Here is a 24717-nt window from a genome sequence, read left to right as displayed (position 1 = left end):
ACACAGATTAAAGAAAAAAAGTCAGAGCTGTGAGAAAAGTACCTATTTCTGTCCATTTCCGCCCCGAATAAAACATTTAAAAAGGTAACTGCGACTTTCTCAAAATTCTGACTTTTTTCTTGCAATTTGCATCTTTTTTTAATGATACAAACTCTCAATTCTGACTTTTCTTTCTCAGAGTTGTAAGATATAATCTTGCAATATGCTTGTTATAAAATCTGAATTGTGGGACAAACTTGCAATTCTGAGAAATGAAGTCAGAATTGCGTGATATAAACTCGCAATTGCAAGTTATAAAGTCAGAATTGCAAGATAAACTACCAGTCAAAAGTTTTTGAACAGTTATTAATGTTTTGTTTTTTTAAAGAAATCTCTTCTGCTCACCAAGTCTGCATTTATTTGATCCAAAGTACAGCAAAAACAGTACAATTGTTAAATATTTTCACATTTTAATGATGAAGATAATAGAAATTCGTATTTTTTTTTAGCACGGATGCTTTACATTGATCAAAAGTGATGATAAATAAATGTATTATATTACAAAAAAATTCTATTTCAGATAAATGCTGTTCTTCTGAACTTTTTATTCATCAAAGAAACCTGAAAAAACAATTTCTACTCGGCTGTTTTCAACATAATAATAATAAATGCTTTTTAGCAGCATTTTTTAATGCATGTAAATTGTATTTTAAATACATTTAAAATAACCGTTTTCTATTTGATCATATTCTAAAATGTAACTTCTAAATTGTACTGTTTTTGCTGTACTTTGGATCAAATAAATGCAGGCTTGGTAAGCAGAAGAGACTTCTTTAAAAAAAAACATTAAAAAATCTTAGTGTTCAAAAACTTTTGACTGGTAGTGTATAAACTCAGAAATCTGACTTTCCTCAGAATTGCACGATATAAACAGAACTGTCAAAGGTAAAATTAGAACTGTGAAATGCAAACACCCTGTTGCAAGATATAAATGTACAACCCTGAGGGGAAAAAAGCTAAACTGTGCAATATAAACTTGCAATTACTCTTTTTATTTTTATTCTGTAGCAAAAATAGAAATCCACAGTAATCACTATGAGGTGTTATCTAAACACAAAAAATGTAGAACAAACAGAGAAGCATCAAGCCATGTTGCACATTGCAGTGGAACATTTCTGCAAACCAATCAGCGTGTTCTCTCTCTGTGCTTCTCAGTGCGCTGGGTCAGTCTTATGCAATAGCGGACAGCACTATACGGCAGCAGTGTTGGGTGTCTCAGCGTTGTGACGTACCGCTCTGTGTACTACACTCACGCTGGGCGCTTCCGCCGCACAGGAAACTGGCTGAGTTCTAATTTACTCATACACCGCGTTTCACAGCATGTTAGTTTGAGGTCATTCGTTCGGTTTTAGTGATGAATCAACAAATGTATCTTGGATCTAGAGCATCCATAAGACAGAGCATACATAACACAGCAAACCTATATTTTGCATTGCGGGATAGAGATTTCTATTTAGCTTTATTTTAGACTTTATTAATTATAATAAAAGAAAATAAACAAAAAATGGTAAAAATCACATTATGACTAATGGAGGATGGGTGGGTTAGAGATAAACTGAGAAAAAAAATTAGAGAATAGGTGACACAAAGAAGCTCCGTTTAAAAGTCATAGGGCTTGTTTCAAATGTAAAGGCTTATTTAAACGATTTACACAGCTTTTTAAAGACGTGCAATTCCAGAATGCATTGCAACAAACTCCAAAAGAAATCCAAAATGGTGGACTAGACACAAGAATTGTTCATTATAAATCCATATACAATTGCAGAAAATTGTGGAAGATATAAGATATTCCTTTAAAGGTCCCCCTGGGTTTTTACATTAATATTTCAATAATCTATCAATACATTTGCATCTTCATGGTCCTCTGATGATGGTAAATAGTAAACAGATAAATATTTCATCTTTTTTAGTATGTTTATATTGTTTTTAATTGTCATTTTTAATAAATAAATAAATAAATAATTTACTTATATTTAAAATACTGGTGAAGTGCCGTAAACTTCTTTCCACAAAAAAAGTAAAAAATAAATAAAAATAATAATAATTAAAAACATGATGAATACTACTTTAAATAGCAGTCTTTCATCTTATAATACCACTAAGCTATATCGCAATAGCGGGTTTGTTTCAATTAATTTTGCAGCCCTATTTATATATTTCCAATTTGTACTTGGTTTCATTAAAGGATTAGTTCACTTCCAGAATAAAAATTTCCAGATAATTTACTCACCCCCATGTCATCCAAGATGTTCATATCTTTCTTTCTTCAGTCAAAAAGAAAAGGTTTTTGAGGAAAACATTCCAGGTGTCACATTGATTAACTCTTTTGTTGTGTTTCTGCTGCGTTCCAGGCAGGTTTTTGAGCCCGTAAATCACGACTTTGTAGCGTTCCAGGCAAGTCACGCCAAAGTGCCCGAGCGCATTTATTATTATTTTATTATTATTAATTTGATTGCAACGTTATATTGTGTTAAAGTCTAGTTTTCCACCGTGTACCACTTGCATAAACACCGCACACATAGGGGCTGTCATTGTTGTTTCGCGGACTATGTCACGTCAGAACTCGGAACTGGGAGTACATCGATCTAGTACGAGTTCGCGGGTGGGAAGTCACAGGTTTGACTGCCGCTCCAGTGCACTTTCACGGGTAGAGGTTTGGAAAAACACGGGTAAAGGGTTGCTTGGAACGCGGCATTTGTTTCACATAGATTCTGTCTTCTGTATTGGTTTAGTCCTCTTTTGTTGGTTCCTTCCAGTTCCTGTTTGTCCTTATTCGGTTATGTTCATGTTCTCATTAGTTCATTATTAGCTACCTCCCATCACCTGTTTTCATAGGACTTCAATAGGAGCCAACGGGTTGAAGGTCTAAATTGCATTTTCAATGCAGCTTCAAGGGCTCTACACGATCCCACCCGAGGAATAAGGGTCTTATCTAGCAAAATATTGACCATTTTATAAAAATAAATAATTTATATACTCTTTAACCACAAATGTTCGTCTTGCAGTAGCTTGACTTCACATATCACTTCACATTGGACTTTATAAAGTAGGCAGACGTACTGACCCAGTGTTTATAAAGCAAATGTGCAAATCACCCTTTACAAAAAAGGTAAACCAACGATGTTGGATGATTTTGAAGATGGAGGAGAAATTAAGATGGAGTTTTTTGCCCTACTCAAATTTTTAAAGTTTTTGTACTCAGAAGAAGAACTAACCGCCCACAACTTTTATAAAGTGATTACACAATGCATGAAGATGCGCATGTGCATTGCAGAGCTAGTGCAAGACAAGTATTTGTGATTAAAAAGTATATACACATTTTAATTTTTTTTTAGAAAATGACCAATTGTTTTGCTAGATAAGACTTTTATTTTTCATCTGGGATCGTGCAGAGCCCTTTGAAGCTGCACTGAAACTGCAATTTGGACCTTCAACCCCGTTGGGCACCATTGAAGTCCACTACATGAAGAAAAATCCTACAATGTTTCCCTCAAAAACCTTAATGTCCTTTCGACTGAAGAAAGACTTTAACATCTTGGATGACATGGGGGTGAGTAAATTATCAGAAAATTTGAAAACTAAAAAATTGAAATTTGAACTAATCCTTTAAATATCAGCTCCCTTCCAAACCCACATTTAGGAAACCCTGCATTATACTTAATATCAGTCACATCTGAGGTCACACTTTTTTGGAAACAGGCTAATTCTCCAACTCCCCCCGAGTTAATAAGTTGATTTTTACCATTTTGAAATCCATTCAGCTGTTCTCCTGTTCTGGCACTATCACTTTTAACATAGCTTAGCATAGATCATTGAATCCTATTAGACCAATAGCATCGTGTTCAAAAATGACCAACGAGTTTCGGTATTTGTCCTATTTAAAACTTGACTCTTCTGCAGTTATATCGTGTACTAAGACCGGCGGAAAATCTAAAGCTGCGATTTTCTAGGCCGATAAGATTAGGAACTACACTCACATTCCGGCGTAATAGTCAAGGAAGTTTGCTGCTGTAACATGGCCGAAGCAGGCACAGTAATATTACGCAGCACATCGCAGCACAACGTGACCAACTGCATGCACAGGGAGCGTTCCTCATTGGAAGTTACCTAGCTGGGAACTAATTTCAGGCTCTGTGTGATATTACTGCGCCTGCTGCGTCCATATTACGACAGCAAACTTCCTTGACTATTACACCGGAATGTGAGTGTAGTTCCTAATCTTATCAGCCTAGAAAATCGCATCTTTACATTTTCCGCCGGTCTTAGTACACGATATAACTGCAGAAGAGTCAAGTTTTAAATAGGACAAATACCAAAACTCATTGGTTATTTTTGAACACGATGCTATTGGTTTAATAGGATTCAATGATCTATGCTAAGCTATCCTAAAAGTGATATTGCCAGAACAGGTGAACGGCTGAATGGAATTCAAAATGGTAAAACTCAACTTATTAACTCGGGGGGAGTTTCCAAAAAAAAGTGGAGTGTTCCTTTAGAAGGCAGACCTACTTTTGGCAGATCACTAGATTTTGGAACAGAGCTAACAGACACACGCTTCACCTTTGGTTAACCAACACCCGGTGCTTTTACAAACCAGTCCATTATGCCAGCTATAGCGTGCTGATGGAAAATGCTAATGAGCAGGAAGGAGGCAGTTGGTGTGTGTTCTGCAGTGTGGATTGAGCCTTGCTGCGGCCCGTCCCCCCCGGGGGCGACCAAGATGTGTGTATGGGGGAGGGGGATCTCATGGAGACTCTTCACATGGTAGCGGGGGATGCCGCGTGTACATCTATGTGTATGAGTAAGTCTACTATTCAGGTCACAACGTTCCTCACCTCGGTGTCGGCATCTACAGAGGGATTCTTGTGATTACTGATGTAAAAGATTCAGCATATGAGGAAATTACAGTCTGAGTCTCAGAGAGCACACCCCACAGTCCTATTACTGACCGGCTGATGTATAAAACTGCCAAGCACTAGCAACAAATTAGCGGTTCCAATCGGGCTGACTTCTGGGAGTGAGAGGTCCAGGGTTAGCCTGATGCATTATGTTTATGTAATGTTAATGCAATGAGGAATTTTGAGGAGAAACTAGTCGTTAGATTCGCCAAAGTTTGGCAGGTTAGCGAATGAGGCCATATTTAGCGATGGTTTGGTAAAATTTGAAACACACACACACACACGCACGCACGCACGCACGCACGCACACACACACACTTTTTACCATTGCTTTTTCCTTAATTGTTTTGGAAATGGCGAATATAAAATATGAAAATAAATGAAAAAAGAAAAAGAAATTTAAATGAAGTGAATATAAAATATTAAAAGAAATAAACTAAAAAAAATAAAATTGTAGCTGATATAAAGTGACTATAAAATATTAAAATGAATAAAAAATAAATTAAATTGTAGCTGAAATAAAGTCAATATAAAATATTAAATACAAAATAAACAAAATTGCAGCTAAAATAAGGTGAATATAAAATATTTAAATAAATACAAAATAAATTAAATTGTAGCTGAAATAAAGTCAATATAAAAAAACATGAAAATAAATAAACTGTAGCTGAAATAAAATAAATATTAAAATGAATAAAAAAGTTAAAAATAAATGAGCTTTTAAATGTATGGTTTGTTAGGATAGGGCAATATTTGGCCAAGATAAAATTATTAGAAAATCTGGAATCTGAGGGTGCAAAATAATCTAAATACTGAGAAAATCACCTTTAAAGTTGTCCAAATGAAGTTCTTAGCAATGCATATTACTAACCAAAAATTAAGTTTTAATATATTTACGGTAGAAAATTTACAAAATATCTTCATAGAACATGACCTTTACTTAATATCCTAATGATTTTGGCATAAAAGAAAAATCGACAATTTTGAGCCATGCAATATATTTTTGGCTTTTGCTACAAAATATACCCGTGCTACTTAAGACTGGTTTTGTGCTCCAGGGTCACAAATAAATAAATATATAAATAACTACACAAGTACTGCTTTTTTCCCTCATATAAATACGTAAGTACACACACTTATGAACACTAACTTGAGTGCACTCACTTTCACTGGGTGCTACAGGACAGGTCTCGTTTTTATCCATAGGCCTCAGTGATCCCAAAGGGAGAAGGGCAACCCCCGGATAACAACAAAGCAAATCAGCAACAACTGCTCTCCTCAATGCAATCTCTCTCAGTCAAATCTCCTCAACATTCTGTCTCTTTCATATTCTATAAACACCTCCCCTGGCACACTCTCACTTTCAGCTACTAAAACTCTCCCTCACTCGTGCTCTTCTCTCTTGCTGGATTTGTTTCAATTTCTTTGTGGCTCTTCCAGTGAGATGACAGGAAGTTGGCAAACACTTCTACAGAGGGCTTCTTCATCTCTTCATTCTCCCAGGATTCCCTGAGTTGGCTTACAGCCACAGTTGTGTGTGTGTTTGTGTATATTTGCGTGTATAACTCTTTAAAAACACCTTTTTTCAAGAGAAACATCCTGTGGCTTAACTACATGGATACCCTGAGATTTATGGTGTAACAACCACAGCTAAAAATCTCATTAGCGACCAGTCGACCAGACTTCTTGTTTTCCATCACCACCTTGACTAGACAAAATCTGAGCAACGCCGGAGAAGTCCATACATACCAATGAGCAAATATCATATGACGCTCAAAACTCAAAACTTTTCTCAGTCCAAAAAGAGCACTTATAGAAACTAAGCTGCCAAAACAGATTATTCTGAACTTCCTTAACATCCTAAGAAGATGCATTGATTAAAACAATTATGATTGTACACATTTACATGTGAACGACACCAAAAACTAGTCCAATCAATCATGGCAAACCAATAAGGAGGAAGTATGACTGATACTTTCATTTCTAAACACTAGAAGAACGAATGAAGAGTAAAATGCTCTGCAGATTCTTCTGAGATAGGAACAAAAGTCAATTTTTAAAAAGGTTTCAGATCATTTGAGCCAGTTTTCAACAGCTTGAATGGCTGTTAACGATTGTTAAAGAAATAGTTTAACCAAAAATTTAAATTCTCTGAAATTTTACTTAAAAAAATATGAGAACATATTTGGAGAAATTTAGCATCACTCGTTCACCAATTGATCCACTGAAGTGAATGGGTGCCGTTCCAAAAGGGCGAATAAAAACATCACAGTAATACACAAAATTCATCATTAAATGTCTTATGAAGTGAAAAGATGCATGCGTGTTTGAACTTTAAATCTTCACTTCTGACTAAAATATAAGTCCATAATCATTTAAAAATGATTCCTCTATTGACAAAGTCCATCTGCTGTCATTCTCTCACATCAAAATCCACCAACATATTCATTTAATGAATTTTGCCTTTAAACAGCCCTAGATTTGTGTATATTTCTCTCCTGATTCAGACAAGACAACCTTTCCACTGGAGGAAGCATTATTTTGGTTTATGTGCTTTGGTTAGAATTGATGGTTTAAAGTAAAGTAAAAATTGATGGACTGGAGTCGTGTGAATTACTTGTGGTTTATTGTGATGTTTTTATCAGCTGTTTGGACTCTCATTCTGATGGCACCCACTCACTGCAGAGGATCAGTTGATGAGCAAGTATTGCAAGTTATCACTCTTGGAGAGAACAGGCCTTTAAAAAAAAAGAAGGTATAGATACACTGTGAAGTGCAAACTGTAAACTACATTTAGACCCAACATTTTAAATACAAAAAAAAAAAGAAGTCTTAAAAGCACAGTAACAAAAAAAAGCCTGTTTTTGACACATTTGCTTGTAAACAGCCCTTGATTTGCACATATTTCTCTCTTGATTCAGACAACTTTTTCACTGGAGGAAGCATTATTATGGTTTATGAACTCATGTTTTGGTTAGAATCAATGGTTTAAAGTTAAAATGGATGGAATGGAGTGTTGTGGATTATAGTGATGCTTGTATCAGCTGTTTGGACTCTCATTCTGACGGCACCCATTCACTGCAGAGGATTCATTGGTGAGCAAGTATTGCACGCCATTATTCTTAGAGAGAACAGACCTTTTTTGAGATATAGATACACTGTAAAGTGCAAACTGTAAACTACGTTTGGACCAAACATTTTAAATTTAAAAAAAAAAAAGTGTTAAAGGCACAGTAAGAAAAAAAAAGTCTTCAATGTACAGTAGCGAAAGCAGTCTATTGAACTGCAGCTATGACTATTTTTGACACATAATACCCAGAGTGACTTTAGTAGATTTAGACTTTAGTACAAATTTTGATATGACCCCTTTAAATAACACAAATGAAGGCATGGCCTTATGGACCAATGTTGAGAATGTGATCAGGCCATGAGTCACATGACACGACCAGCAGCTCTGCAAATTCACTGTTCAGTATAAGTAACAGTCAGAGGCCAACAGGCCACCGTGTTGTTGTGTAACTCTACACCGGCCGTTTGCACACTACTCCAGAAAAGATCAGAGGCCTTGTGACAGCGTCCACACTGATGCTAACCAACCATCACCCTGCCTTACATGACATCAGCACTCCAGTGGCTAACATTATCTCTCTCGCTCTCTCCAAACTATGAATGGTGGATGTGTGTGTTTAAAAGGGAGGGATGAAGTGACTCACCTAACACACACATACACACAAACACACACCAGCAGTGAGGTGGCAGTCAGCTTTACGTCTGTGACTCATGTTTACTTCACTTATTGCATGGAATCGGCTCTATTTCCACGCTGCAGTGTTAATATTTACCTAATGATAGCAGCACGTCTACACACCCTCGCAAAAAAATCCATGAGCTAAAGACGCTGCACAGTTACTCACACAACTGCAAACACTTCCCTGTTCGAATCCTGGAGAGTTTGTGCATTCATTTGCTGCACAAAGTTACCAAATCAATAGCTAGGGGAAATCAGATAAGCCATGCATAAACCATAATTTACATTAAGAAAATGACATTAAAATGTTTTAAGAGTCATTGCAAATTGGAATCGCAAATGGAAAGAAGCATTTTCAGCATTTTTAAGTCTGGAATCACCAACTTAGAGCTGATCAACTATATCTTTATTACACACAAAAGGGCTGCCTAAATTATTTGACTAACAATAGAAGGTAATGTCTGATTATGCATATTACACATTGTATGTCATGTATAAGAATCATTACAAAGAAAAGAAATACTCTGAAAATGTTTGATTCTCCTCTATTTTGCTTTATATTGATTTGAACATTATACTATACACTATAAAACGTCTTTCAAAATTGTAAACATTATTAGAATGTCAAAACTATTTTACAAGAATATACTGATTCAGTCTCTACTTCAAAATAGTACATTATACAAATTAATTATAAAGAAATGGCATGTAACACACAGAATTAAACATTACATTTTGGAGTAAATTTTGTTTATACATAAGAGTTTTATTTTTCAGTGTTTTTATTTGATATATCCATTATTAAACGAAGTATCTTAGTTTGCATACAAAAACCAAATCTATAAACATTACACCAGACCTTTCTAAACATGAAGCAAGTGAATTTTGATTGTATATAGCAAGGGTTTTCAAATCTACAGCCCCCAAGGGTCACAAAAGGGTGTTAAGGAACATTTTGGAGAAAAAATATTGTACATCTAACATTACAGTCTGAGACAAGATAGGAAATATACACTATCAACCTGGTACTTTCCAAATAATATTTTAATATACATCACCTCTTTTAGCTTTAATACAGAGACAACACAAAAGCAATGTTGTTTTTTAATCATATTTTTTCATACAGTATAAATGAACCTTTATGCATGCAAATATTCAGTTGTCTTTACATTTTAAAGTCCCTCACAAGGTCCTCATAATAATTTCTAGGGGTCCCTGGCATCAAAAATATTGAAAACCCCTGCAACACTGAACCATTTACTTTATTTCTGTAGATTACACAACTGTTAAACATCCGCAAATGTGCCCAAGAACATATTTCCGACAAAATCCAAGCACTAAAGGCCTATAACCGCATTTCACGTAAATTCATTTGCAATTACACTGAAAACAAAGTTAAATTCTCCACATTTCCCATAGAGAACAATCATTCAGTAGGTTTGTAAGTCAGCGGACAGCGCCGTGGTGCTGAAATCTCTGGCGCCGCAGCTTCAAGGCTCAGGTCAAAACAACATTAGATATTCACATCGATTAAACTGGAACAGCGTGCTATTGTACTATGAGCTGTCATTATGAAGTGTGCACTAGTAAAGGCGACAATGGCGCATAATACAACCCCAAAGCCAAGAGGACGAAGCGGAGGCCTGATGTCCATATATGACTAATAAATACAAATGTGATTCTCCCCACTAAACCTCCAACACACGGGCTCTCCATGTGAAATCAAACGAACAGGGATCATTCACACCAGCCTTCAGCCAACAGCTCGAGATTTTCACATTAGAATCCATAAAGCTCTTACTTCAACATAGACTGCTCCTTCTCCTCCTCTTTCTTCTGCCTGTCCATGACACCGAGGATGATCTTCCTCTCCTCCTCAGTGAGGTGGCTCAGGTCCGGCATCTCCGGGAGGACAGGCCCGCTGCGGGGCCCGGCTGGAGCAGACATCTTTACACGCCGATGCTGAAGAAGATCAATAACCAGACTTAATCCATGATGAATGCAAGGTCTATTTGATCAATCATCAGTGGGTTTTGGTTGCTCAGGAATCAAAGCATCATAACCCACAGCAGCATCTCTGACGACCGCTATGATGTTTTAAAACACTAAAAGAGGTTGTTAAGTTCTTATACTACTATTGAAATGATAACGGTTAAGCTCTTAGACTATATAAGGTGGATTTTACAGCATTAGATCAATCATTCTCTGAGCACTAGAACAGAAGAATGGACACAGCTGGTCCTTTAAAAGGCAACGGCTATTGAAATTAACGTAATCCTGTTTAAAATTCTCCTCTTCCTCAATACAAAAAAAGAAAACGAATAAAGCAGCGATGCATTATGAATAAAATAGCTGATCTCAGATGTTATTCCAGATCTCAGAGAGGTTGTGAAATCGCCTCTTGCCTTTTATTTGGCCATCATCCTGTTCAATCCTGTCTAACCCATCGCTGTCATCGTCCTGGAAAAGTTCTTTTGCATCTCATAATAAATGTTTGTTTCCCTTTTGAGTCCCTCTGCGCCGGTGCCTCGCTTTTCTCCAGGTTTGGTAATCCTTGAAGATATCTTAAATACACAAAAATGGATGCAGCGACACAGAATCCCAATTGGAAGTGTGGGCGGAGCAAAGCCGCCCGGCCGGGAGGCGAGTTTACCAATCATACTATGGCGAAGGTTTATCTTTTAATAATAATGAGACAGAGACGTGACGTAAGCGGCCTAATTAATATTCACGAGGACAGCATTCGCCATTGGAACAGAAGAACTGGACGTCAGCATGATCTAATTAATATTCAAAAACTAAACCTTGTTCTTATTCACTGACAGGAAACGAGTTGTTTGTTTATTAATAATGTCAGTAAGTTCACCAATACCAGTCTTCAGTGCGCTTTTTATAGCTTTTCATTTTTCTAAAAGCCTAGTGTATGGCTTGACTACACTACCAGTCAAAAGTTTAGGGTCAGTAAGATTTATTTTTTTTTAAGAATTCTCATCATTACTTCAGTCTTTAGTGTCACATTACCCTTCAGAAATCATTCTAATATGCTGATTTGCTGTTCAAGACTTTTTTTATTATTATTAAAATATTTGAAAAACAGCCGAGTACATTTTTTTCAAGATTCTCTGATGAATGGAGGGGTTATTACTTTTATTTAGCAAAGATGCTTTAAATTGACCAAAAGTGATAGTAAAGACATTTATAATGTTACAAAAGATTTCCGTTTCAGATAAAAATGATCCTTATTTCTGAAGGATCATGACTGGAGTAATGATGCAAAAAAAATAAGGTTTTAAATCACAAGAATAAATTACATTTTACTTTTTTTCCCAAATAGAAAGTTATTTTAAATAGTAAAAAAAAAAAAAAAAAAAAAAAAAAAAAAAAGTAAAAATTTTACAGTTTGGCTGTACATTGGATCAAATAAATGCAGGCTTGGTGATCAAAAGACTTCTGTAAAAACAATAAAAATCTTACTGTTCAAAAACGTTTGACTGGAAGTGCTTGTTTTCATAAATTTAACTCAAATACCTAAGTCCAGTACACAGAAATGATAAAACTGGCCAATTCGAAGAAAGCCAGCACCATTGGAAGACACGAACCAGTCGTCAGCATGACCCAATGAATACTAAGAAATCAAGACTTGACCATTGGAAGGTCAGGACGCAACGTCAGTGTGACCTAATAAATATTCATCTAAACCTTTGCCATAGTAAGACTCACAATTTCATTGACAGCCAGTCGAAAATCACAGTGAAAAAACGGAATGGAATCTGCACTGGAACTGGATCAGCCATACGTTCTAAAAATAGCTCGAGCATGGTCCGTTGCCACTGAGAAGTATAGACCATAATGCGTCAAATTATTACAACCTTTATGATATAATACTACATCGTTTTTAAGAGCTAATAATGCTCAATTACATTTTAGATGCTAAATAAAACAACATCTTGTTCATTTTGATTTAGAGCTAAATAAAACACCAATTAATTTCGGCTGACTTCATATGCATTAATGAATGAAATATTAATGAGGTGACTCCTGATTCCATATGCGATTATGATACAAGTGCATTTAACCACAGCAAAATGTAGCATGACCTTTATCAATATCATATCAAACATTTACTCTGTGCTTATTATTTCATTAGCTGGTGCTTCTACAAATACTAAAACATGACATTTTCATATACCTGTTCAACATTATATAATGTTGATGTCTTCGCTCATTCCTTCCTGACTCTCCACGTCTCAGTTCCTTTGGGTTGCACCGACAGTAGATGAGCTTTAAACAAGAGTAGACTGAGATGATAGGATTATGGGCTAAAAGGGTGAAGAGTATGTTACATCTTATTAAAGCATTAAGTCATTAACAGGATGCGAAAATGATTAAAGTTTACTTTAGCAAACATAACATATACAACATAAGCATTGTAAAACATCAAACATGCATTTAAGGCTGTATTTATGCTAATATGAGAATTGAGAGACAAATGACTCTTAACAATACTCACCAATCTTACCTTTGTAAATGTTTCAGTTCATCATCAGATTTTAAATGCAGCATACATATCACCTACAAGGTAACCTTGCTACATGGTGCATACATTATTTTACATAGACACTAGTAATAGTAGAAGGTGATGGTAACATTTACTAGTACAAATATAGAAACATTAGAAACAGTACTGATAATCAATGTTTTATTATATGTTCTAGCAGGTTGAATAGAAAGGTAAACAGAAAACATGAATACTCACAAATAAAGATGTTTTTATTGTGCATATACAACTAATTATAAAGAGAGCAATGCTAGAAAGATTTCCAGACTCAGTGTGCGTCCATGAACAATTCTTCAGAAATGTGTGTAGAAAGCAGCAGTATGCTGACGGTTCTTGTATGCACTCAAAAAACTTAGTACGGAGGTACAAGAGAGGCCAAAAGGTGGAATATTTTGGAGCGTGTCCGTGTGTGGAGAAACCGAAACCCATCCACCGAAAGCACCTCTTTAAAGCATCTCTTACTCCACAACAGCTACCACATGTTTTTCCTTTTCTGTCAGCACTGGAACAGATCCCGGCTTGCTGTGTTTGCGGACATTTTTTTCCCTAAAAAACACACAAAGAAGCACAGACAATCAGACCGCCAATCAAACTCAAACATGGATTCACTTCCTATTGCTGCCAGCACAATGGAGTCTAACGGCACAAGACACAATAAGATTTAATGTTGAAATGTCTTTTTTTTCCATGTTTTTTTTAAAGCAGGCAAGTTGAACATACCGATGTTTGTATGGTACATTTGAGGTTGAAGGTTTACATATACCTTTCAGAATCTGTGAGATATTTCACATAAAAGATGTTTACATATAGTATACAAAAGAAAATAGTTGAAATTATAAAAATTACCCCGTTTAAAAGTTTACATACACTTGATTCTTAATACTGTGTTGTCACCTGAATGATCCGCAGCTGTGTTTTTTAGTTTTGTTTAGTGATAGTTGTTCATGAGTCCCTTGTTTGTCCTGAATTACTAAACTGCCCGCTGTTCTTCCGAAAAATCCTTCAGGTCCCACAAATTCTTTGGTTTTTCAGCATCTTTGTGTATTTGAACCCTTTCCAACAATGACTATGACTTTGAGAACCATATTTCCACACTGAGGACAACAGAGGGACTTTTTCCTTCTGAAGCATCAGTGAGCATTTAAACCTTCTGTATTAGTTGCATACGAGTCCCTCAGTTGTCCTCAGTGTGAAAAGATAGATCTCAGAATCATACAGTCATTGATGGAAAGGGTTCAAATACACAAAAATGCTGAAAAACCAAAGAAATTTGTGGGACCTGAAGGATTTTTTCTGAAGAACAGCGGGCAGTTTAACTGCTCAAGACATACAAAGGACTTGTGAACAACTATCACTAAACCAAAAAAAACAAAAAAAAAAAAACAGCCGTGGATCATTCAGGTAACAACACAGTATTAAGAATCAAGTGTATGTAAACTTTTGATCAGGGTCATTACTATAAATTCAACTATTATTTTCTCTTGTGGACTATATAAATATAAATGTCTTTTATGTGAAATATCTTATTCAAGTCAGTACTAAATAAAAAAAAAAACATTTTTGTATGATCCCTCTTATTTTGGTAATAATTAACACTTAGCATATTCTGCAAGGTGTATCTAAACTTTTGACCTCAACTGTTTTGACTCAGCCATTCATTTCAACCATTAGTGGTTAAGCGATGTACTGCTAAATTTATCTAAACCTGTTGAGCAAATGGTCATATTCCTTTAACATTTAATGAAGGGAACTTACTTCCTGCGCCGGGCTTCTGTCATTTCCCGCAGCTCTCTCTTCTGCTTCAGGACGTCTCTGGGCAGGTGGCGGTGACGGGCAATGCGTTTCACCTGTGGATGGTGCTGATATCTCTCGATCAGCTTCTTGTTGTAGTTTGCGGCATCTTTTTCTCGTTTGGTGAGCTGTAAAAAATATGTTTTGTATTATTGGCCAAGACAGCATATATAGTCAAACCAAAATTTATTCAGACACCTTCATCATTTCTCACATCACAGTTTTTTTTCACTATAGTTTAGAAAATGGTAATAAAATGTGACAAGAACTCAGTTAAACTATGTCAAAACAAATTCATCTTGATAATGTCGGATAACTTTGATAGAAAAGTATGAAATGCATTACAATCAACCAAAAATTGACAACTGTTCATATTACAATATTTACACAACTATCAATAATTTGTTGACCAATTACCAAGCAATGCTTAATTTTGTTCAGTCTGTGGTGTAACAAGGCCGCATTAGCAATTAATGAAAAAGTGTCTGAATAATTTTTGGTCCCAAATTTTTTAGCAATTTTACTTCACTGTATGAAGAATTTTGGGGTATAATATGCCACAGTTTATTTTGCTATTCTCACTTACATAGATTAACTATAGTGTCCTGCACCCACAGGTAAAAAAAAAAAAAATTGTGTATATATATATATATATATATATATATATCTCTCTCTCTCTTAGAAATGCACTTCATAAACACAACAGTGGCAGCAGCACAGATAAGTCTTTTTAATTTGCCAATCAACATAAAACAGCACATTTCAGTAGAAGAAACGCTCCAATGTGCTTCTATCTTCTCTATCATAAAATGTCTTCAGCTCCTGGGCTTCAGCACGTTCCACTCCACACCCCTCCGAGGGCTTTTATTCTAATTAAAAGCAATGATTTTCTCAAATTCAATTTGTTTAGGGCAATCTAATAGCTGCTGATGCCATCAGAGCACTCGGGAGGAAAATCGGAAGGCCTGTTAACTCTTATTTACGAATTTCTTGACATCATTAACATGAGGGGAAAAAATGAACATGACTCTGCTGTTTCCATGGAGACATCCCATAATAGTCGTAAAACCCAGAAGCAAATTAGCATATCAGCCATAGGATCCCTCACAAATTTCACATTTTAAAATAACTTTCAGTTATTAATAAAATAGGACGTGAATTTTATGTTATGTTTTTAAAATTGCTAACAAGTTGCTATAAGGACTACAACTACCACAATACTTATGCAGCAACTTATTGTTCTTTTACTGTACTTACTGCCCACTGTTCTTCAGAAAAATCCTTCAGATCCCACAAAATCTTTGGTTTTTCAGCATTTTTGTGTATTTGAATCCTCTCCAACAATGACTGTAGGATTCTGAGATCCATCTTTTCACATTGAGGACAACTGAGAGACTCATATTAGAGAAGGTTCAAAAGGAAAAAAACTATCCATTAAGTGGGTGAAAAAATTTTGCTTTCTGGGAAACAAGTATCTTCTTTAGCTTCTGAAGGGCAGTTCTAAGTGAAAATGTGATAAATATGATATTTAGGCAAAATAAGAAAAATGTACATATCTTTATTCTGTTCAAAAGTTCACATCCTTGGTTCTTAATGCATAATTTTTCCTTCCAAGGCATCAACGAGCGTTTGAACCTTCTGCAATTGTTGCACATGAGTCCCTCAGTTGTCCTCAGGGTGAAAAGATGCATCTCAAAAATTATACAGTCATTGTTGGAAAGGGTTCAAATAAACAAAAATGCTGAAAAATTGTGAAATCTCTTATGTGAAATATCTTCTTCAGGTCAGCACTAAATAAAAAATAACATACATTTTGTATGACTCCTCTTATTTTGGTAAAATAATTAACATTTTGCATTCTGTAAACTTTTGACTTCAACTGTATATTACACTTATGCATATGGCAAACACTTTTATCCTTAGTGCATTGAAGGTACTGTTACATGAATGCTTAATGAAAAACATTATTATAGTTATATTAAAATACACAGAGTGCAAGTAACAATTACATCTAATTTTCTATATAAGGTAAATTGTATTGCAAGTGGACCTCAGGGATAAATTAAAGGGCTATAAAATTGTAAAACATGGCGCAAAAATTGTGCGAAAATCTGATGCAGTGATTGTAAAAAGTCACTCATAGAAGGTCAACCTCATGCACACTGAATTTTCATAGTAATATAGTAAAACAAGCACTGGTCAGACAGGAAAGAAAAACCAAACTCAGTCTCTTTAAGCTCCAAAGAGCTTCTCCAGACAGCAGACTCTTGATTCAGCATCTGCTCCTTTAATTAAATACTCTCATGTGCCTGATAGTTTAATGTCTTCATTATTTTTCTGCTTTAAGTGATTGGCTGATTCAAACTGCTGATAACTGCAAAGAGTGTCTGATCTCTTTAAGTGAAAAGCATCAGAATAAATCTCCCTCTCAAAGCGGGAGCCAAAAACTTGCCAACAATGGGCCGCATGAGGGAATCAGATGCACTAGAGCTGATACGAAATGATGGGAAGAAGAAACTACCATCTACCTGGAGCTGAACCAACCTCTGCCTCAGCAGAACAAAAAGCTTTCATTCCACATGTATTTACAGATCAAGTTTACATAAAGGGACTGCATTTTACAAATGTTTCCCCCTGACTAGAATTGACACTTCTTAACATTTACAGTCTTGATTTTAAGCAACTTTCAGTATCAGATATCATAAAAAGACGGAAAAAAAAAATCATATTTTTACTGAGAATCTCTTATAAAAGTGTCTCGATCTATATATATATATAAAAAAAAAAAAAACAACAACAACACATTTATGGACCTGTGCGGATTTCCTTGTAAGCAAACTTCACTTTATGAAATAGCTGTAGGCACTTTGGGGCACTCTATTACGAGAGTTGCTTTGACAAGAGATATAAAACGCTAGAGCGTTTTTCCTGGCCAGGTTTCAGACCGTGGCAACACTGCCATAGCAGTGCTTAATGAAAGTGATTTGTGAATGTAATTCATTTTAAGTGCTTGGTGGGGTAACCACAGTGCCAAATGCACCCCATATTAACCACCTGAGTGCATCTGCAACAAGTTAAAACCCTTAAATAGCTCTGCAGTCCGGTATGAAACCTGGAGTCATTGAGCTAAAACTCCTCCTGGTTGACTTAAGACATGAAATGGGATCGTGCACTCACCACTCCGAGCTTCTCCGAGGCGTTGGCCTTCCACAGCCGAATGTTCATCTCGTCAGAGCCGCTCAGGATGTATCTGTTGTCAGCAGACCATCTCACACAAATGACATGCTGCATACGTTTGGTGTGGTACACCTCTCTGAGGATTGTGGGAAATCACATTGAAAGACAGAAATGTACTGTATTTATAGTCTTATTGCATAAACAAATTGGTACACGTTTTTTTTTTTTACAAGAACACAAAATATTTGTGTTTGCCAAATTATTTAAAATAGAAATTAAGCAAGAATGCATTTCAAATAAATTACGTATATTTTAAACTTTAACTGCGTGGATAACACTGGGAAACATACGCTTACTATTCACTGACAAGATAACATTATTTGATTTTAATTTATTATATTTAGTTTCACACTGTAAAATATTAAGATTAGATAAGGCCTGTTAGAAATTAAAAACCTTACAAAAAAATTTTTGTTTTACACAGTAATACATTTAGATTAGCTTTTTATTTTATTTTAATTGTATCTTCGATATATATATATATATATATTTTTTTTTTTTTTTTTTAAGTATATTCAAATATAGAAAAAAATTATAAATTATTAATATTTCACAACCTATGTGACCCTGGACCACAAAAGTCATAAGGCTAATTTTTTTAATTGAGATCTAGATATCCAAAAGCTGAATAAATATGCTTTCCATTGATGTATGGCTTGTTAGGATAGGATAATATTTGGAAAAAATACTTAAATATTGCGAAAAATCACATTTAAAGTTGTCCAAATGAAGTTATTAGCAATGCATATTACTAATGAAAAAGTTTTGATACATTCATGGTAGGAAATTTACAAAATATGGAACATGATCTTTACTTAATATCCTAACAATTTCTGGCATAAAAGAAAAAATTATTATTTTGAACCATTCAATGTATTTTTGGCTATTGCTACAAATATACCCATGGTTTTTTGGTCCAGGGTCAAATATATAGGTTTACTGTATTTTTGATCAAATAAATTAAGCTTTGGAGAGCATAAGGGACTTCTTTAAAAACAATTTTTTTGAAAAATCTAACTTTTGGCTAGTTGTATATGTTTTGAAAGAATTCCCTTATTCTTACCAAGGCTGGGAAAAAAAAGTGATATATGTATCTCAACACCACACTCACCTGCTGTGGCCATAGTCTTTCGAAAAGATTCTGATGGTTTTGTCAAAGCTGGCGGATACAAACTCCCTTCCTGTAGGTGAATAATCTACATCCAGCACGGCGGACACATGATCCTTGTGCACATTCAGAGCAACACTCAGATTTCTCATGTCGTAGGTATAAAGGCTGTAGTAGAAACAGAAACAGGTTTTACTTTATTTATTTACTCTCATTTTATTTTTCATGTAAAGGTTTAGGTTAAAATATACTCACTTGTAGTCTTCGTTGGCGCAGGTAAAAAAATATGCTTCCATTGGGCTCCAGCTAAGCGTATTGCTTCTCATTTGCATGATAACCTGAAGCACAGTGTAATTTCATTATAGTCATAAATGGCACTATATAGCCATGTGGGTAAAAAAAACCCATGTGGGATGAAAAGTAAAAATACCACAGACCTTTCTAAGCGGTGCAGATTCTCTGGTGTCATACAAGACGATACTTCTGTCTGATGCGCAGCTGGCAAGAAGATCGGTCTGTAAAGGACAACAGGGCAATTTGTATTATGCACTATTTTATGGCCAGACCCATCAACTCCATAGCTTTGAAGCAATACATATTGTGAAAAGGTCCAAAGAAGTGGAAATGAAATTGAATTAGATCACCTCCACAGGGTTGTAGCGGACGCAACTGAAGCTGTCCACACCCCATGTGAAGGAGCGGATGGGACTGGTTCTCTGCTCATCCCAGATATCCACCGTCTGCCCACAGGTTGCAAAAGTTGCCTCCTTCCAGTTGTGGTCAATGCCAGTGAACACCCCCTGCAAGACATATCAAGACATATATAATTTGGTGGATAGGTTAACACTCTTAAATGTACCCTATTTATTTACCAACATTTTTACTTGGTTTTTATTTATTATTATCTCATTTTATGTATTATATTTAAATTTTCAGTGTAATATACATTGGTGGCCAAAATTAGAGCACTAGTAATTTCACCAGTCAGTCACAAGTCAGTTATTTCTATCTTTTGCTGTAGTGTGTCAGTAGGAAATATCAGTATATATTTCCAGACATTCATTTTGCCATAATTGCAATAAGTCTGACAACAGCCAGTGCTCCACACAGAGATCTGATCTCATCATCATCCAGTCTGTCTGGAATGACATGACGAAACAGAACAAAGTTAGACAGACTAAATCCAGAAGAACTGTGGCAACATCTCCAAGATGCTTCAAAAAACCTACCTTCAAAGCTACAGTATTCTACGTTTTAGCCACTTGTGTAAAAATGCTGTAAAATTAGGATGCTGTCAAAAATTAATGTCATAAATAGATTTTCAAACAAGTTTTAGGTAAGTAAGGTTATCAAAGAAGCATTAAAATTTCTATTTTAAATAAATGCTGTTCTTTTAAACTTTCTGCTTATTAAAAATATATCTTGGATATTTTTCATGGTTTTCACCAAAATATTAAACATGATAATAAGAACAATTATCAACTTAGCCCCAACAAAAACGGAGCTGCAAATCAAAATATTAGAAACATTTCTGAAGGATCATGTGACATTGAAGAATTTACTGACTAATATAAATTGTAATATTATTTCACAATATTATTCTATTACAATTGTATTTTTTGTTAAATAAATGTAGCTATTTCTGCATTTTATAATAACATATATAACCTTTGATACAAAATGTCTAAGCTGAAACGGTACCTTCCCCAAAATCATGTTGATTGGTTCCTCTCGAACGCCATATCCTGGTGCCTCCATGCTCCACTGTTTGATGGTCTTGTCATCTCCTACCTATTGCATGACAAAGATTTCACCGAATCACATCACTGCACAACCACTTACTCAAACATATCAAGGCCTCATGGAAAGAATATGGAATATACACGATTAAAATACCGTAAAAAAGGAGGTGCCACAAAAGCGTGAACAGATTCCTCGTACAAATCCTTCATGAGCCTGAACTGTCCTCAAACACTCCCTCTTAGGAAGGTTCCACACCTTCACCTGTCAAAACAAACAACAACAACAAAAAATCAGGAATCCACTCATTTATCCAAACTGAACCTAGATGGTCAGTTGCACACTCTGTTACCATACTGGGAAAACCAGTCTTAAGTAGCATGGGTATATTTGTAGCAATAGCCAAAAATACACTGTATGGGTTAAAATGAGAAATTTCTCTTTAAAGCTAAAAATCATCAGGATATTAAAGGAGTAGTTCACTTTCAGAACAAAAATTTACAGATAATGTACTCACCCCCTTGGCATCCAAGATGTTCATGTCTTCCTTTCTTCAGTCATAAAGAAATTATGTTTTTTGAGGAAAACATTTCAGGATTTCTCTCCATATAATGGACTTCTATGGTGCCCCAGAGTTTGAACTTCCAAAATGCAGTTTAAATGCAGCTTCAAAGGGCTCTAAATGATCCCAGCCAAGGAAGAAGGGTCTTATCTAGCAAAACGATTGGTTATTTTCTAAAAACATTTACTATTTATATACATTTTAATCTCTACACAGAGTACACACAGAGCTAAAGAAAACGAGCCTTTGAGGTTAAAAAGTATATAAATCGTAATTTTTTTTTTTTTTTTTTTTAGAAAATAACCGATCGTTTTGCTAGATAAGACCCATTTTCCTCGGCTGTGATCGTTTAGAGCCCTTTGAAGCTGCATTTTGGAAGTTCAAACTTGGGGGCACCACAGAAGTAATATGGAGAGAAATCCTGAAATGTTTTCCTCAAAAAACAATTTCCTTACGACTGAAGAAAGAAAGACATGAACATCTTGGATGACAAGGGGATGAGTACATTATCTGTAAATTTTTGTTCTGAAAGTGAACTACTCCTTTAAGTAAAGATCATTTTCCATGAAGATATTTTGTATATTTCCTAATGTAAATATTTGTATTAGTAATATGCATTGCTAAGAACTTCCCTTGGACAACTTAAAAGGTGATTTTCTCAAGATTTTTTTGCACTCTCAGATTCCAGATTTTCAAATAGTTTTATCTTGGCCAAATATTGTTAGATCCTAACAAACCATACATCAATGGAAAGCTTATTTTTTCAGTTTATTCAGCAGATGTATAAATCTCAAATTTTCCAAAATGTAAAAAAAAAATTGAGCCTTATGACTGGTTTTGTGGTCCAGGGTCAAATAGATATTAAAGGCTTTACAGGCTTACCTCCCCATCGCAGGCGCCAGATATAATTGTTGAAAGGCTTTTGGCGTGTTTGGTGATGCAGCTGATGCCATCTCTGTGTCCATCTAGTGCAGCTACAAAGGGTTTGGCAAAAACCCTCTCTAGTTTAGTAGCATTTAGGGCTCTGGTGTATTCCCTGGGCACCTCAAAAGGATGCAGAGTCGGGTCATAGTTCCTTGGCACTAGATAGGGAAAATACTACAATTAGTATACTTCCTAACACATCACCCCTTATGTAATCACGTTATGTTTACATACCTCGCTGTATATCTCTGGTCGTTTCTCGAACATAATCGTCCGGGTTTCTACAAAGCACTTTGACTTTCATTCCAACGGATTATACAATTAAACACTGAAAATCCTAATAAAATCTGCAGCGTTTAGAAAAACGTTGGACCATGCGTTTGTATGACGCACCGCGCACTAATGTGACGTAACACATCCGGGTACTGCGAGGATAGAAATACATTTAAGAAGAATGGCAATCAGCTAAAGTAAGTGTTTTTAAAATGCTGTTAGTCTCTTAATATTTTTTCAGTGTTGTTTAATGAAAGAGCGACTATTAATCGTCCACTCTTACTTGCCCATGTTTATTTTTACAGGAGGAAATTCATTTTGAGAGGGAGTAAAATCTTTGCTGTGTATTTCTTCATATAATATATTTATACAATATATTTAATGTTTAACTGAATTATTTACAGGGTTGGGGAGTAACGGAATACATGTAACGGCGTTACATAGGATACAAAAAACTGGTAATTTTTATTTCGTTAGTTACGTCAAAAAAAAAACAAAAAAACAAATTAATCAGATTACATTACTTTTATATTGTGGTGCTAGGATTACGTTACTGAATACTTTTTTCATTAAGTAGTTTGTAACTCCAAAGCCTATTGTTTTTGAAAGCTCAATCAAGTATTTTTTTTTATTACAAGACTTTATCACAACCCAGAATACAACCAATCTTGTTCAGCCTTGATTGAGCATAACCAAAAATAGAACAAAAATAAAGCATCAAAATATACAAAACTAAACCAAAAGAAAAAGTATAAGAGTTTGTATTTGTATAAGAGTTGTACCTCATTCCGCCACTGAATAAAATTGGGTTTAAATATAAACCATCTGCACTTTCCAAAACATAACAGGAAATTAATAACAAATTCAAAGTCTTTGTTTTCAAGAAAAATACCAAACCTGACTACCTTCACAGAGTGGTGGAAATGTAACATCCCTGGCCTGGAACATAACCAGTTTTGCAATTATGTCTAAAAAGGTTGTACCATATCACACAAAAAGAAAACATCTAAAGTATCAATACTGGTTTCACAAAAAACACAATCATTTACATTAAAAATAAATTTCAAGTAAACTTACTGGAGGGCGTAGCGGAGTTATAATTTGCTGACGTCTCAGAAGAAAATGTACTTGTTATTGTCAATTAATAAATTAAAATACTAAATTTGTCTTAATATTATTATTATTCGGCTCGTTCACGCGAATGGCTTTGTCACGTGGTACATGTTACTTTTATCAGCGTTGTAACCAGATGGCCCAATCACAGTCGTTTGCTGGAGAAATAACCGTTTTAAAATGTATTTTTAAGAGGCTTATTTAATCTTTATGTAGCAAGTCTAAATCACTATAAACTATTTTTCTTCTTCGCATTCAAACGTCTTAAATAAAGCAATAGCCGAATAGGAGGCTGCTCTAAGTAGAACTGCGATTTTTGATCCACAATGCGCCCCCTAGAGGCATACAGTTTATGCTTCGGTGGATTTAGTATCACTTCTGTCTAATGAAAGGATGTTTTTAAATACGAACGAACGAACTCAAGTATTTCTTTTCCATTGGGTTCCTTCACGTTTCTGTAATGTTTGCGAGGTTGCTGCGATCACGTGTTACATTGTGTATTTCGTGAGTGAGTGAGGAGAGCTTGTATGTAGTGAGTCTCACACCCGCGTGTTTCTTTCTGTCATGGAGATTCTGGGCAGCACTTTTGACGATTCTGTGTTTGAGGAATCAAGGAACAGAGTCTCAGTTGCTCTTCCCGCATACGAGCCTAAACTTTGCGAACCTCTGGTGGGTATCATCATCACCCTCAACGCTTACGACAAACTACCGATACTGTACAGTAAT

At 35.3% G+C, this 24717-nt stretch overlaps 3 protein-coding genes across 3 annotated transcripts in view; 1 reads left to right on the top strand and 2 right to left on the bottom strand.

The window, feature by feature from the left end:
• LOC141343138 (regulating synaptic membrane exocytosis protein 2-like) overlaps positions 1-11250 on the bottom strand; it is a 62138-nt gene extending 50888 nt beyond the window's left edge. Inside the window, exons 1-2 of the mRNA XM_073847740.1 lie at positions 11091-11250; positions 10487-10647 (exon numbers count right to left, since the gene is read on the bottom strand). Of these exons, the coding sequence (XP_073703841.1) occupies positions 10487-10632 (146 nt within the window). The 5' untranslated portion in view covers positions 10633-10647; positions 11091-11250. The remainder of the gene's footprint in view (positions 1-10486; positions 10648-11090) is intronic.
• Positions 11251-13367: 2117 nt separating this feature from the next.
• Positions 13368-22996, bottom strand: dcaf13 (ddb1 and cul4 associated factor 13). The gene is made up of 11 exons (XM_073847616.1): positions 22840-22996; positions 22564-22763; positions 21276-21383; positions 21081-21170; positions 20024-20179; positions 19817-19894; positions 19635-19717; positions 19383-19547; positions 18212-18347; positions 14999-15162; positions 13368-13789 (listed from the first exon to the last, which is right to left on the bottom strand). Exons 1-11 carry the CDS (start codon positions 22907-22909, stop codon positions 13702-13704), a joined length of 1338 nt encoding a protein of 445 aa, XP_073703717.1. The 5' UTR covers positions 22910-22996; the 3' UTR covers positions 13368-13701.
• Positions 22997-24372: 1376 nt separating this feature from the next.
• Positions 24373-24717, top strand: part of c9h8orf76 (chromosome 9 C8orf76 homolog) — a 3628-nt gene continuing 3283 nt past the window's right edge. The window contains exon 1 of the mRNA XM_073847500.1: positions 24373-24660. Coding sequence (XP_073703601.1) covers positions 24556-24660 — 105 coding nt within the window. The 5' untranslated portion in view covers positions 24373-24555. The remainder of the gene's footprint in view (positions 24661-24717) is intronic.

The sequence above is a fragment of the Garra rufa genome, chromosome 9 (genome assembly GCF_049309525.1).
Source record: "Garra rufa chromosome 9, GarRuf1.0, whole genome shotgun sequence".
NCBI lineage: Eukaryota > Metazoa > Chordata > Actinopteri > Cypriniformes > Cyprinidae > Garra > Garra rufa.
Note: the sequence above shows the minus strand (reverse complement) of the source record. Positions and strands in the feature narration are given on the sequence as shown.